This window comes from Geospiza fortis, unplaced genomic scaffold, assembly GCF_000277835.1.
Source record: "Geospiza fortis unplaced genomic scaffold, GeoFor_1.0 scaffold53, whole genome shotgun sequence".
Taxonomy (NCBI): domain Eukaryota; kingdom Metazoa; phylum Chordata; class Aves; order Passeriformes; family Thraupidae; genus Geospiza; species Geospiza fortis.
Window position 1 is genome coordinate 4,298,614 of NW_005054305.1, and position 12,330 is coordinate 4,310,943.

The following is a 12,330-nucleotide window of genomic DNA, read 5'->3' on the forward strand; positions in this document are numbered from 1 at the left end:
GCTCTTTGCTGTTGGGTTCTACAGCATGCCAGACAGCCCTGGCAGTGCCATCAGCTTAGAAGCTCCCTTTGGTTTCAGCATTGCCACCTTATTTCTTTTAATATGCTGTCCCTTTCAGTGGGTGGAGGCAGTGTGGATATATAACCTGCTGCACCTGCACAACCAAAAAGACAACAAATGGCTGCCTGGAGTGGCTTCTGCTGATTTTGTTGCCAAGGCATTCATTGTCAGTCACTTCTGAAAAGAGATCTCAGTTTTTACTAGATGTGTTCAAGAACCTTAGAGAAACAGAGCTGTTACAGTTACTTGGTTTACAGTTTCCTGATCTGAAAACGTGAAGTTTTCATCAGAGTGAGAAGCTCATTCAACAACAGAATTTCTGGGGCACATCCTCAGGAGCAGGGGAACCTGCTGGGACAGTGAATTGTCACATTTCTTTACATGTGCTACACCACCAGTGCACAACAAGCAGTCACAGAAGAGCCACAGCAATAAAGAGGCCAGAGAAACCTTGGACAGGCTCACTTATTTCCTTTTCCTCTTTTATATATAGTAGAGCTTTCACTAAGGAGGTGATAAAGGGCAGAACTGGAGAAATTACAGGGCCTTGGCTGAGGAACAACAGTAAACATGCCTTAATACAGGCAAGCATTTAATACAGGCATTTCTCTCAAGTTAAAGGAAAGCAACCCTCTCAAATCTTGAACTAACATGGAACATTACAAAATCTAATGCTTCTATTTTCATTAATCCTACTACCTAATCAGATTCAGCAGACTTTTGATGAGAAGGAGTGGAAGAACTGAGACCTTCAGGGAAATACAAAAAACAAATTGGTTTATACCTGGAACCATCGAGGGAGTCCATTTTGCATGGAGGTGCACTGTATCAATAACCATTTACTAAGAATGAATTGAGGGTCCTCCATGTCTCCATGGGATGAGACCTTTAGTTTGCAATTTAAATTTAGTTTACCTCAGGCTATGTCCTCTATTGATTATAATAAATATATTCTTAGCCACAAATTCTCCACCACAATATCACTTGCTTGAGATTTCTAGGGACAATACAGGTGGGTTTTGAAAACAGGATTAACAAAACTATTTCAAACTGGTCTAATTTATACTGTCCTGCAAATCTTGACTATTCTAAGTGTTAATTATGCTCCACACTCTGCAGGTTAGGCTTTGAAAGGCTCAAAATGGAAAACAAAGTCTACAGAGGATTCTTAACAACACATGACTTATTTCACTGTCTTGTTTGTACACTGGACTGGAAGAAAAGGAGGTTTTTCACTTTCCCTCTTAGATTACAGATTCATCTATTGAAACAGACAAAACAAGAAAGTCCCCGAGGTCATTTAGCTTATGCTTGCAAAACCTATTTTGACTATCAGACACCTCTGTAACCTTCCTATTTTAAACAGTTCATAGCTTTGCATGTGCTATCTCAACTTTGTGTTATAAAAATGCATGACTTTTTATTGTAATTCTAACTTGTTTTTCAACTGAGAAGTCACCAGAACACGACAAAATACTCTTACTTATGTACGTCTCGTTGAGTTAAGTAGGTTTAATACAAGGGATGACAGGTAGAAAATAATATACCAGAAGCAAGAGAATACTTCTGAAAGGAAAAAACCTAAATGACCCACTAGATATTTTTTTTTTTGCTTTTTGTTTCTATGACTCTGTAAGGAAAATAAGAAGAAAACCCCCATGGCTTGCTTGGAAATGGGAGCTAGACCCTCCAGTATGTGAAATCAATTTTCTGTCAAAAGCTAAAGTAATTCAGAAGCTAATCTGAACAGTGTGTCTGAGGTGCTGGTGAGCATTCAACAGATTAAATGAATTTCCACATGTGGACCAGCATCCCAAAAGACCATACTGACCCACATCTCCTGGAATAGGGTCAAGTCCTCCAAAAGATTGGACTGATCTCCAAAAGTGTTGCATCTTTTCAAACCAGGGAGCTAGTGCAGACTTTTCTACTGAAGTGCTGACAATTCAAAAGCAGCCTCTCCCTGCTCAGCTAGGGACTGGGCTAGTTTGGTGGGTGGTTTGGGTTAGAGATGCCCAAGGGAAGAATTACATCTAATAATATTGAAGTTGGATGCAGAGAGATATGAACTTTGCTCTTTCTTATCTTGCTATGTTGTTTCCACAGCTCAGCTTATCTTCTGTAGGAACTGCCTTAAGAAATGTCTGGTACAGGCTTTACTCAAGATATTTTTTCAATTTACCTCAAGTAAAACTGAGAGAAACTTACCAAGTTTCTTGGGTTTAATCACACCAGGACTGCAGGTGCAATTTTCTGGAGAGTCTGAAAACCTGTGCAGCCTGAAAATTTATACTCTAGACACTGATAATTTTGAAATTTAACTGTAACAATCTCCATAGGAATACTCCTATGAAAGACAGACCCATTTTCTCCCACACCCAGCAGACAATTTAGAATCACATCTGTCATGGGAAATTTTTTACAGAAAACACAAATTAAGCTGACACTATTTTAGAGAAATAAAATGCCTATTTTGCTCAGTCTTCTGGGAAAACAGAGCACAGACAATCTTTGGGTGGCTACTGTCTGCTACAGAGAGGGTTAGATGGAATGCCCCACAGTAAAACAATATATTTCTGACAAAATCCTCAGGAAAAAAAACCTCATGAAGAAGACAAGCTAAATATATAATCCTTAAAACACAGAAACTACCTCACACAGTTCCTTTCAATCAGAGAATGTAATTAATTCTGAGCTAACTTGCAGACAAGAAAATTGCTTTGTTTTCTTTAACTTCATATATATTTGCACATATTTTCTTAATCAATGACATTATTTTACTGTGTATGAATAGCTGGGAGAAGTGTTCTTTTTTGGTGGATGGCAAGGGGAAGCATAAAGGGAGGTACTGATATAATACAATAGACAGCAGGGACAAAACAACTCCATGCTTGTCTGTAGTGCATTATAAACTTATGGGGTTAAATCAAGACAGCATATACTGTTTCTTCTGCCCCATGTGTATACACTGATGCTATCATCTTCAAGAGTGGTAACCTACTGAAAAATAATATTGCAAGAACAGCTTGCTATGTCATTAAAAAATTGTAGGAGACTGGACAACCTCTGGCCCCTTTCTGGCCTTCCAGCAGAATCAGAGCCATTCCCTGCCTTCGCTCCATAACAGAGCCTCCTGGCTGCTTTGAGAACAACAAAAAACAGGGTTCTTCACTACTGCCTGCCAGGTGGGCACTGTCTGGCCACAGCTGTGTGAGAACAGGATGGGAATCTCCAATTGCTTGGAAGGACAAGGAAGTTCTTGTGTGCACACTGCCTTGGCCAACAATGTGGACCTTTTATTGTCCTGTGTCTCCACCATTTTCCAGAAGCCAATTATAACTGTAATATTTAGAAGTGTAAGGCAAGCAAAAACTGGAAAAAATACAATGTCTTACAAGAATATTTGTACATTTCCCGCTAGTCAACTCTCCTCTAAGTTTTTTGACAATTGTATCACTATATACCTTAAAAGGGGCAAATTCAATTTTCTGCAGCTTTCTAATACAAAAGACTTTAGTATATTACCATGACTTTTCTTCAAGGCAAACAAGAATAAACACGTTTGCAGAAACTGTTCTGCAATACTCTGCAATATGTGTCCAGCTCCAGCTGACAAGGAAGATATGAGAAATAATTAACTACTACAATTCAGTACAGAATAAAGTAAAAATAGAAGTAAATCCTGGGTTAGCTTTTTTTTTTTTTCCCTATAACCAGCAAACACAAGAAACACGTTCTATCATAAGTACCACAAAACCAATAATTTAAGACTGACCAGTGACAGAAATAATGAGGATAATTTCTTTCAGTACTCTGGTATAGTCTGAATCTCAATTACATTTATTAGATTGAAGAATCAAAGATAATGCAAAATCTTTGAAAGCTCTATGACAAGACAAGTATTAAAAGCACTTACATAACATTTAATTTATCTGCCCTGCTCACTAATCGTATTTGACGGAATTCTTTTGGTCTTATTGAAGGTACTGAATTTCCACTATTATCTGGATTCAAAGGGTAATGTACAAGGAGAATTAAATGAACTTCTTCCATTATTAAATTACTGTGAATTAATAAATGAGTTTAGGCTACATACAATTTTGTTATTCTGTTTATTACTTGCAACCCATTGCATAATCCTGCTTGGAGATATTGTGGTTGCTGCTGATAACGTACTATGAATGTAATTAATATGGATGCACAGAAGTTAATTGATATATCTTCCCTTTCTGTTTGAATGAGTTAATTAAATTTGTCTGTACTTTAGAAGACTGTATTTATTTCTGTCTAGTGAGACAATTTTAATTGTCGAAGAAGTTTTAAAAAGTTATTATGTTCTAACATAACAGCTACTCATGCGGAGTAGAATAAACAAAATATAAAAGCTTATCAGATCTTAGGAGGAAACCTTTTTTCGCTTCTTTACCTCATTAATGAAGTCCCCAATGTCCCCAGGATGAGGAGCAGCTGATCTGACTGGATACTGAGGTTCTGCATGGATTGGCCTTTCATCAAGACGCCTGATTCCAACAGGTTTGATGGCATCTGGTTCCAGAGTGTCAGGCTGCTGGAGCTGGCTCAAGTCATAATCCTGCAAAATATGAAACAGACTCAGTATGTTAGCAGAATTTCAAACAGTATCTGTCAGGGGGAAACATGAGAAGGAGAAAAAGGAAAATGCAAAGTATCATTTCACCAGAAGTCCTGTTTTCAGGATTGTAATGCTTACTGAGGATAAGTCAATAACACTGTTATTTGCATACCAACAGGATGTTATTTGATTTATACTCCCTGAATCTCCTGGTTTGATTCTATTCCATCAGATTTGTAGAGCTTCTCATAAGTTTTCCCTTGAGAAGCAGGGATTTGAGTAGTACTATTAAGGGACTAAACACTTTACCTAGTAATGATGATTTACAGCACACAGCAAAGATGCCAAATCCAACTCTTATTTTTCTAAGAAAATAAATGCCATACATTCTGTGTGAAAAAGGCAAGCACAGTGTTCTGCAGTATTTTCTAATTCCTTCAAAGAATGAATTTAAGACTCCTTGCTGATTTTATGTGGCTTCCATAATATGAAAGCCAAAGGGGGAAAAATGTCATAAGAAGTACAAAGCTCCTCAGATTTGGCCTTAATTCTAAGCACTTTCTAGAGATTACTCATGAATCTGTTCATTAAGTACTTGATGCTGCAGTTTCAAACTCTGGCAGACTGATGAAGTTAGCATAGCAGTATGAATTCCAATAAGCAGTATGTATGTATGGAAAAAAATTTAATTAGATCAATGTTTATGCATTCAACATAGATATTCCTGAATTCTCTCTGCACAGTGTGATCCTTTCATCATTATCATTCTCCTCACTGTTGCCATGTCTAGAAGAAAGTCATGCTCTAGGATGCCTTTACCAGGCATTGGTGAGAATGCAAAACAAAGAACTGGACTTCAAGGCTTAAATGAAAGCCATTCAAGAACTACCAGCAGATGGGGGCTCATGCCAACTCTGCTGTATGCCAGATACCCTGCCCCACAAATAGTCCAAGCAGTTATAAACATCCTGAATAGGCTACTCTACCCATCAAAAATATCAATTTTTCAACAGTGCTGTTCTGGTAAAAATCTTATTTATAATCTCAACTTGCTGGAAGTTGTCTGCTCAGACTATTTTTCATTAGTTCCTTACTAGCTCCTAAGGGAAGGAGTGCAAGCTTTTACTGCTGCTGTTATCTCATGGGATGTAGATCCTTTCTGAGACTATGACCTCCTGCAACCCCAAACCCAGACTTTTCAACAGGAGAGGAACTCTTTTTGACAGCAGTGATGGTAGTTTGTGGGGAGAACTGTAACTGATTATCAAATCCACTACACCTTCTGATTTGTTACTTGGGTTCTCAGATGACTGCACACAAATACATAGTCAAAAAAGGTGGAACAGCTCCACTGAGATCTGAGAATGCAGTTTCATATGCTTTAATTAGATTACAAGTTCCTTGGGGCAGAGCTTTAACTCCTACCCTTCGGTACTTCATGTACCAAACAGAATAGTAAGTGATCTCCAGGAAGCAGTATGAATCAGAGAAAAGTAAACAGAAGAGAACTTTTTATCCTTTCCTTTTTATTACGTGAAATAAATCAAAATAGTTTAGAGACATGCTATCAGAAAATCCTATCAAACAGAGAAGAATGTACTTTTTAGAATTTATAAATATGTAACATGAGTGCTTTTCATACCCACCCAAAAGATAAAGGTGGAAAACATCAACAGGGAGAAATGAAATATGTATATTTTTTTAAATCTAAGCATTTCATTGTGGAGGAATTCAAACTGGTATGGTTAAATAAAAATGTATTAAAACCAGAAGAGCATCTCTCTTCATTTCAACTCTATGATTTTTTTCCTCACCCACACACATTCGTATACAATTCTTTTACTGGTTAGTGGCAATACAGAAATATAAACCAAGCTTGTCAGTCCATTACGTCCACATCTAAGGCATCCTTTTGTATGTATTTAACAGTTTGAGACATATGTAGACTCTAATAGCTAGAAAGTCAGCAAAGATAGCCATCTGTGAGGTAACAGCAGTGCAGAACATGTCCTTATGTGGAATCCCACTTTAGTTTACTTTTCTAGGGTAATTTATGACACCGCCATTTAGCCTTCTATCAGAGAAAATTTATCTTGCAGGTCTAATAGTCTCTGGATGACACTAATACATACAGATCCACTGTATATATTACCTTGGAGTCTCAAACCCCTCCTATCATTAAAACCAGTACTAACTGCACAGCAGTGGGGAATGGCCAACCCATCCACCACCTCCCCAAACCCACTGAGTGCCAGGCACCACGCAACCACTCCAGCTGTTTCAACATTCTGCCTAAAGTCAACTCTACTCAATTACTGCAAAGTAAAATGGAAAAATGTTTTAAAATGCCAGGTCATAAGCTGTTTAGAGGTGCTGAGGTCCCATCTCTTCACTCAGTGCTGCTTTCACAGACAGGAAAGCTTTTCACACACTACCTAAAGCTCCTGAATGGACTTAAAAGGTTAGCCTCACATAGAGTTTGTTAAGAGAGTTAACTGCAGAAGAGACAGCTGAATGGAAAACTGGCACATCAAAGACAGAACAAAACGTGGTGGGATAGGCAGGGACAGACAGCTTTGATCAGTATTCTGGGCCATCATTTTAACTCTTAATTTCAGGACCACAATTCTACAGTGCTTTGGTTTTGCTCCAGTCTTTCCCCATATAACTTCCTGATAGTTAAAATCTCCTTATGGATTACTGGCAGTTCACTGGGGAAAAAGTCTCGGCTCTCCATTGGAAATGTACTTCAGCGAGAGTTGTGGGTATCTAATTCATATGGCTGCCAATTTTTGTCAGAGTATTTACTTAGTTAGGGCTGGTTAGCTCCAACTCCAGCAATTCTAGAAAAAAATCCCTTCCTTCAGTTTGGACTTGAGCACACTCAAATAGATGTTTCATTCAAGTTTTCTCCTTGTCAAACTTCTGCACAAACTCAAAATTGTTGATGAAAGAGAGAATTTACTTCATTTTTCTCAATTGTAATACTGCTAAGATATATAAGTTTGCTCTCATTTTGCATCTAGAAAAACTCAGGCCTTTGGAAACCAGAAACCTGGACTAGTCTGATAGTCCAAACCTACAGTCGACAGGGAAACAGAAACCTCACATTCTACAAGGGATGTAAGTGAAGCAAGCTGAATGATTTTTTGCTTTTCTGCTTGTTTATGAAGGGATCTGTTATCACTGGAGAAACTATAGCCGCCTTTTTGACAACTGGTGGTTAAAGAGACGACAACCTTAATGTGCTAGAAGGACATTTTATCAGAAGTTTCATCTTGTGAAATCAATTCATCTCACTGCCCACCTCCCCCCTCCAAGTTGATTGCAATATTGACATTATTAGCTCTTCACTTAGTTCTAACAGCTTTAAGAAAAGACTTTAACCATTATTAGTTCAAAGCTTACATTTCTGAAACATGCAATCCCAGTGAAGAATGCTAAACGTCAAAATCAGGTAACCAAGCCCTACAAATCACCAGAAATGTATGCAGAAGGCTCCAAAACCCCCCAAAGCACTTTAAGAACATCAACACAGTATGCCAAAGCACAGTTCAAGTATCTCAACTTGAACAGAAGAAACATCCAGAATAGAAGAAAAGGCCATTTTACATTCCCCAGTAATTACTGAAAAACAGGATAATGCAGCCTTCAACAATCACCTCCTTAAAAAACTTCCTTTTGGGCAAGGCAGCTATTCACTGAACAGCACTTGAGTAATAATCCCTCATAGAGCAGTGATCAGTTACAGCAGAAGATGTTTTAAACATCTTTTGTTTTTTTCGTCCTCATTAGTTGCTCTAAATTAGAAGATTTACTTAAGTTCTTGGAAAAAACCCTAACAAAGTAAAAATGTTTACAGTAACTGGTAACTGCCTTTTATGAATGTATCCTGGAACATTATGATGCAGAACTGCAAACAACAGAATGAAATAACAATGAACTAAAACTATAAAATGCTATGCAGAGACAGGACGGACTTTTTTTGAGAAAGGAAAACTCAGAAAATATTTTAATACGTTACATCTGAATTGAGCTTTCCACTACCACAGCCTAGTGCCTGGAATGTGACTGACATTCATCAATGATTTATGACTCTGGCTTCTCTGCTGTCTCGGAGCTCTTGGTTTATTTCCTGGCTGCTCATGAGACTGCGTGTGATACTCTAGGGATGACTTGGGTTTTCACCTTCTACAGAACGAAAGCTTTGGCTAGCCACCAACATAGGACTGGACACATGAGTAATGTAACAAAACCACTACACCTGTTTCTCATTTTCAAGGGATGCACCCTTTGCAAAGAAATATGGAAGTTCAGCTCTATCTCCACACAAGAAATACTGTCACCAGGTCGCTTTGACTTAATTTGATGGTGAGACCTGTAAGTGTCTTTCACTGAACACAATCAGCTGCAGTGCTTTAGGAGCATATAAAGCAAGAGTAGCAGAAATTTGAATTTTACCTGCCCCTTTTAGAGGATGGAGCCTTAGTATAAACCCAGCTTTTTTATTTTCTAAAGAGAACAGAACTAATAATGACTCTGAAGTACCTATGGATAAAACATGTGTTCTGCTTTGCCTTTTTGTCCCAAAGGCAATTACTGTCTACTCCAATAGAAAAATGAGATGGGGAAGTAAGGAAAGAAATATTTTACTCCTGCATGTTCCCACTGAAATCTTAAAAAAAAAAAAAAAAGAAAAAGAAAAAAAAGAAGTGAAAACCAATCCTGCTATATATTCTACCCTCAAACCCAGCAAAATCACCCTAAAAGGCTATCAGAAATTTTCACATAAAATATTGCTTGAGTTCTGCAAAATACTACAACCTCCCTTAAATCTTACATTTCCTGAAACTATGAGACTTCAAAAAAAGCAAAGATAGAGAACTGACTAGATAGAGAACTATCAAACCAAACAATGCAGGTGGGAGAATAGTTAAAATGCCTACACCAATAGTTGCTCTTTGTCACTTGCTTTTAGATTACTTTCTGCCATACTGCTTTTCCCATTTGTTTTTATTATAGATGTATCTGGAGTACTACAAGTTAATAATTTTTAAGATAACAAAGAAGCTAGCTTATCTTTTTCATAATAAAAAAGGTGAAAGTGAAGCTCCAGCTGCAGATGCAATGCAGTAACTGGATGAGGTTCTAGATATGATAAAATAAACCAAAACAATTTTGTAATGGAATTATGAAAACATTACTTTTTATATCATAAGATAAAGATTCACCAAGGAATGACAGTAATTCCTCCACAGGAGCACTGTATGAGTCACTTATTCAAAAAAGTGAAGCTAATGTCTTAGTAAGCAAACACAATCCCTGAAATAACTACCTTTTAATTATAGTATTGTATATTCATGGGGAATATCATAGCAACCTTTATTTCATTCATTATGTTGGAAATTTCAGAACATAAAACATGTTCTATTCTTAATGCAATGCAAAATGAAGGTTAAAAACTGAGAGTAAATGATCTCATTAACACAGGCTGGTGAAAAAGAAAATCTAATCACATGGATTTATAAAGTTCATGGAGTAGGTAAGGACCATTATCATGTTTACAAGTGGTAGAAAGACCCAGCACAGAAGACTAATGTTAGCTCAAAATGTGGGCATACAGGAAGTTATGACAATATGAAAAAGAACCCCAAAACCCACATACAAAAATTCAGAAGGATTACCTAATTTTGCTTTTATCTGTGACACATAAATGCTGGAACACCGCTACGCTTTCATAAAAGAGCAATTTCTGCTCAGAATTTAGATCCTGCACACATACAATAAACCATTCATCTTTTATTTTTAATGCTATTAACAGTGTTACATGCTACTATTTTCTCTCTTTACGTAAATATGTAAAAAATATGACAAAAAGCAAGCTATTGATTAATGTAAAAAAACCTGATGTAGGAAGGGCAGTGAAGACTCCTCAGCAAGTAAATTACTTTGAATAATAGTAAAATCATTGCATTGAAATTCTTGTGCTGAAAAGATCTGAGGACTACATTTTCCTACATGTTCAAAACAGCTCATCTGCAATACTTTAAAAGCATACCACCCACTTGCTCAGACAACTTGCTTCAACAGCACTACCTGCATGAGCAACTACTACTAAAATTCAGAAAACATCATAGAAATGAACTCAAAGGAGAGAATCATGTTGTGCAACGAGACATATACAATAGCAATTAGATAAAAAAAACGTATCACAGTTATCAGGCTGACATATGCTGCACAGATCCCAGTCAAGCACCCACCACCTTGATGTAAGTCACACAAATAGCCCGAGATATGTGACAAAAATGAATTAGTGATGGTTATGGGTTGTGATGTGCTGTGTGCGAACTATGCTGCAGACACATGCTAAGTGCTCCTACACTCAGTCAGCAGGTTTGGGTTCTCTGGAACTGAGACTAGTGTTAGAAGTTCAGAGCACATTATATCAGGAAAGAATATTCACCATTTGCACCTTACACCTCCCCGTTTGCTGAACAACCACAAGCTACGGATCATGAGGTTCATTAACAGCCAAGAGAGGCACTCACTGTGGTTTCCTAATTTGAACTTTCTGTTTCAGAATTTAACAAATTATACTGTCCCCCATCCACAAGAATTTAAGATACAGATACAATATTAGGAAAAACAAAACAAAATACCAGGGGTTTAACAAACAAAACCAAACCAAATCAAACCAAACAATGCCAAAAAACCCCCAACCCCAACACTTCTCCCCTTCCCAAACCAGTCACATTGACTTCTGTGGAATAATGCTGACTCAAACCCTCTCACGGCCCATCCCCTCTTAAGTCAGGTAGCTCAACTGTTGAAAGCAGAAAATAGTAAACAGAATCCTGACAAGAATCCAAAGTTTTCTATCTGGAATACTTCTGCTTTCTCTCATTCCTCCCTTATCCCCAACTTCTGCTGGTACATTCATTGTTCAGAGAACCCACACAGATGCTGCCTGGAACAACAGGAGTGCTGTAAATATTTTGGAGCCTGTTTTTCAGCCTGCTTTTTCTAGGTGAAAAAAGTCCAAAAGACTTCCAGTGTTGACAATGCTCTTTGGAGGCGAGCGGGTTGACTTCAGTTATGACCCACAGATCAAAAGCTTTTCTGGCTTACAGAATTAATAGCATTTTTCTCAGCTGCTGTGGAGATCACACGACCCTGTGCACATCATGCCAGGGTAGAAGACAACTATGAATCATTCAAGATCCTCAATTTTCTTGACAAGCATTCAGTCTGTCAGACTGAACAAAGCAGGCCAAGATGGCCTCAGATGGGATTAACAGAAGACCTTCACGAAGGACTAAACTGCTCTTTTATTACAGATTTCACTTCATAATTCCTTGGACTTGCTGGCATGGGAGAAAACAAACAAACAAACAAACAAACACACCAACAAAATGAAAGAGGAATTCCAACTTGTTTCTGGCAGTTGCTGCGGCTCAGAGGAATTAGCTGGAATTTGAACTCATCTAATTTTTTACAGGAGACACCACTCTGATACAATGTACAGAGAGTTTGAAAGGAACCTGGTGAACATGTTTTAGGAGTTTCTGGGTCTGCCATGACAGCTAAGAAACCCAACTTGCACAGTTTCAAAATAAATAAATTAAACCTCTCAAATAAATAAAGTATTTAAGATAAAAACATCCCAAGTTTAATTTGTT

At 37.7% G+C, this 12,330-nt stretch overlaps 1 protein-coding gene across 2 annotated transcripts in view; it reads right to left on the bottom strand.

Annotated features, from left to right (window-relative positions):
- Positions 1 to 12,330, bottom strand: part of CDH2 (cadherin 2) — a 103,963-nt gene that overhangs the window by 3,638 nt on the left and 87,995 nt on the right. For both annotated transcript variants that reach the window (XM_014312005.2, XM_031066519.1), the window contains one exon: positions 4,487 to 4,651. In XM_014312005.2, coding sequence (XP_014167480.2) covers positions 4,487 to 4,651 — 165 coding nt within the window. The remainder of the gene's footprint in view (positions 1 to 4,486; positions 4,652 to 12,330) is intronic.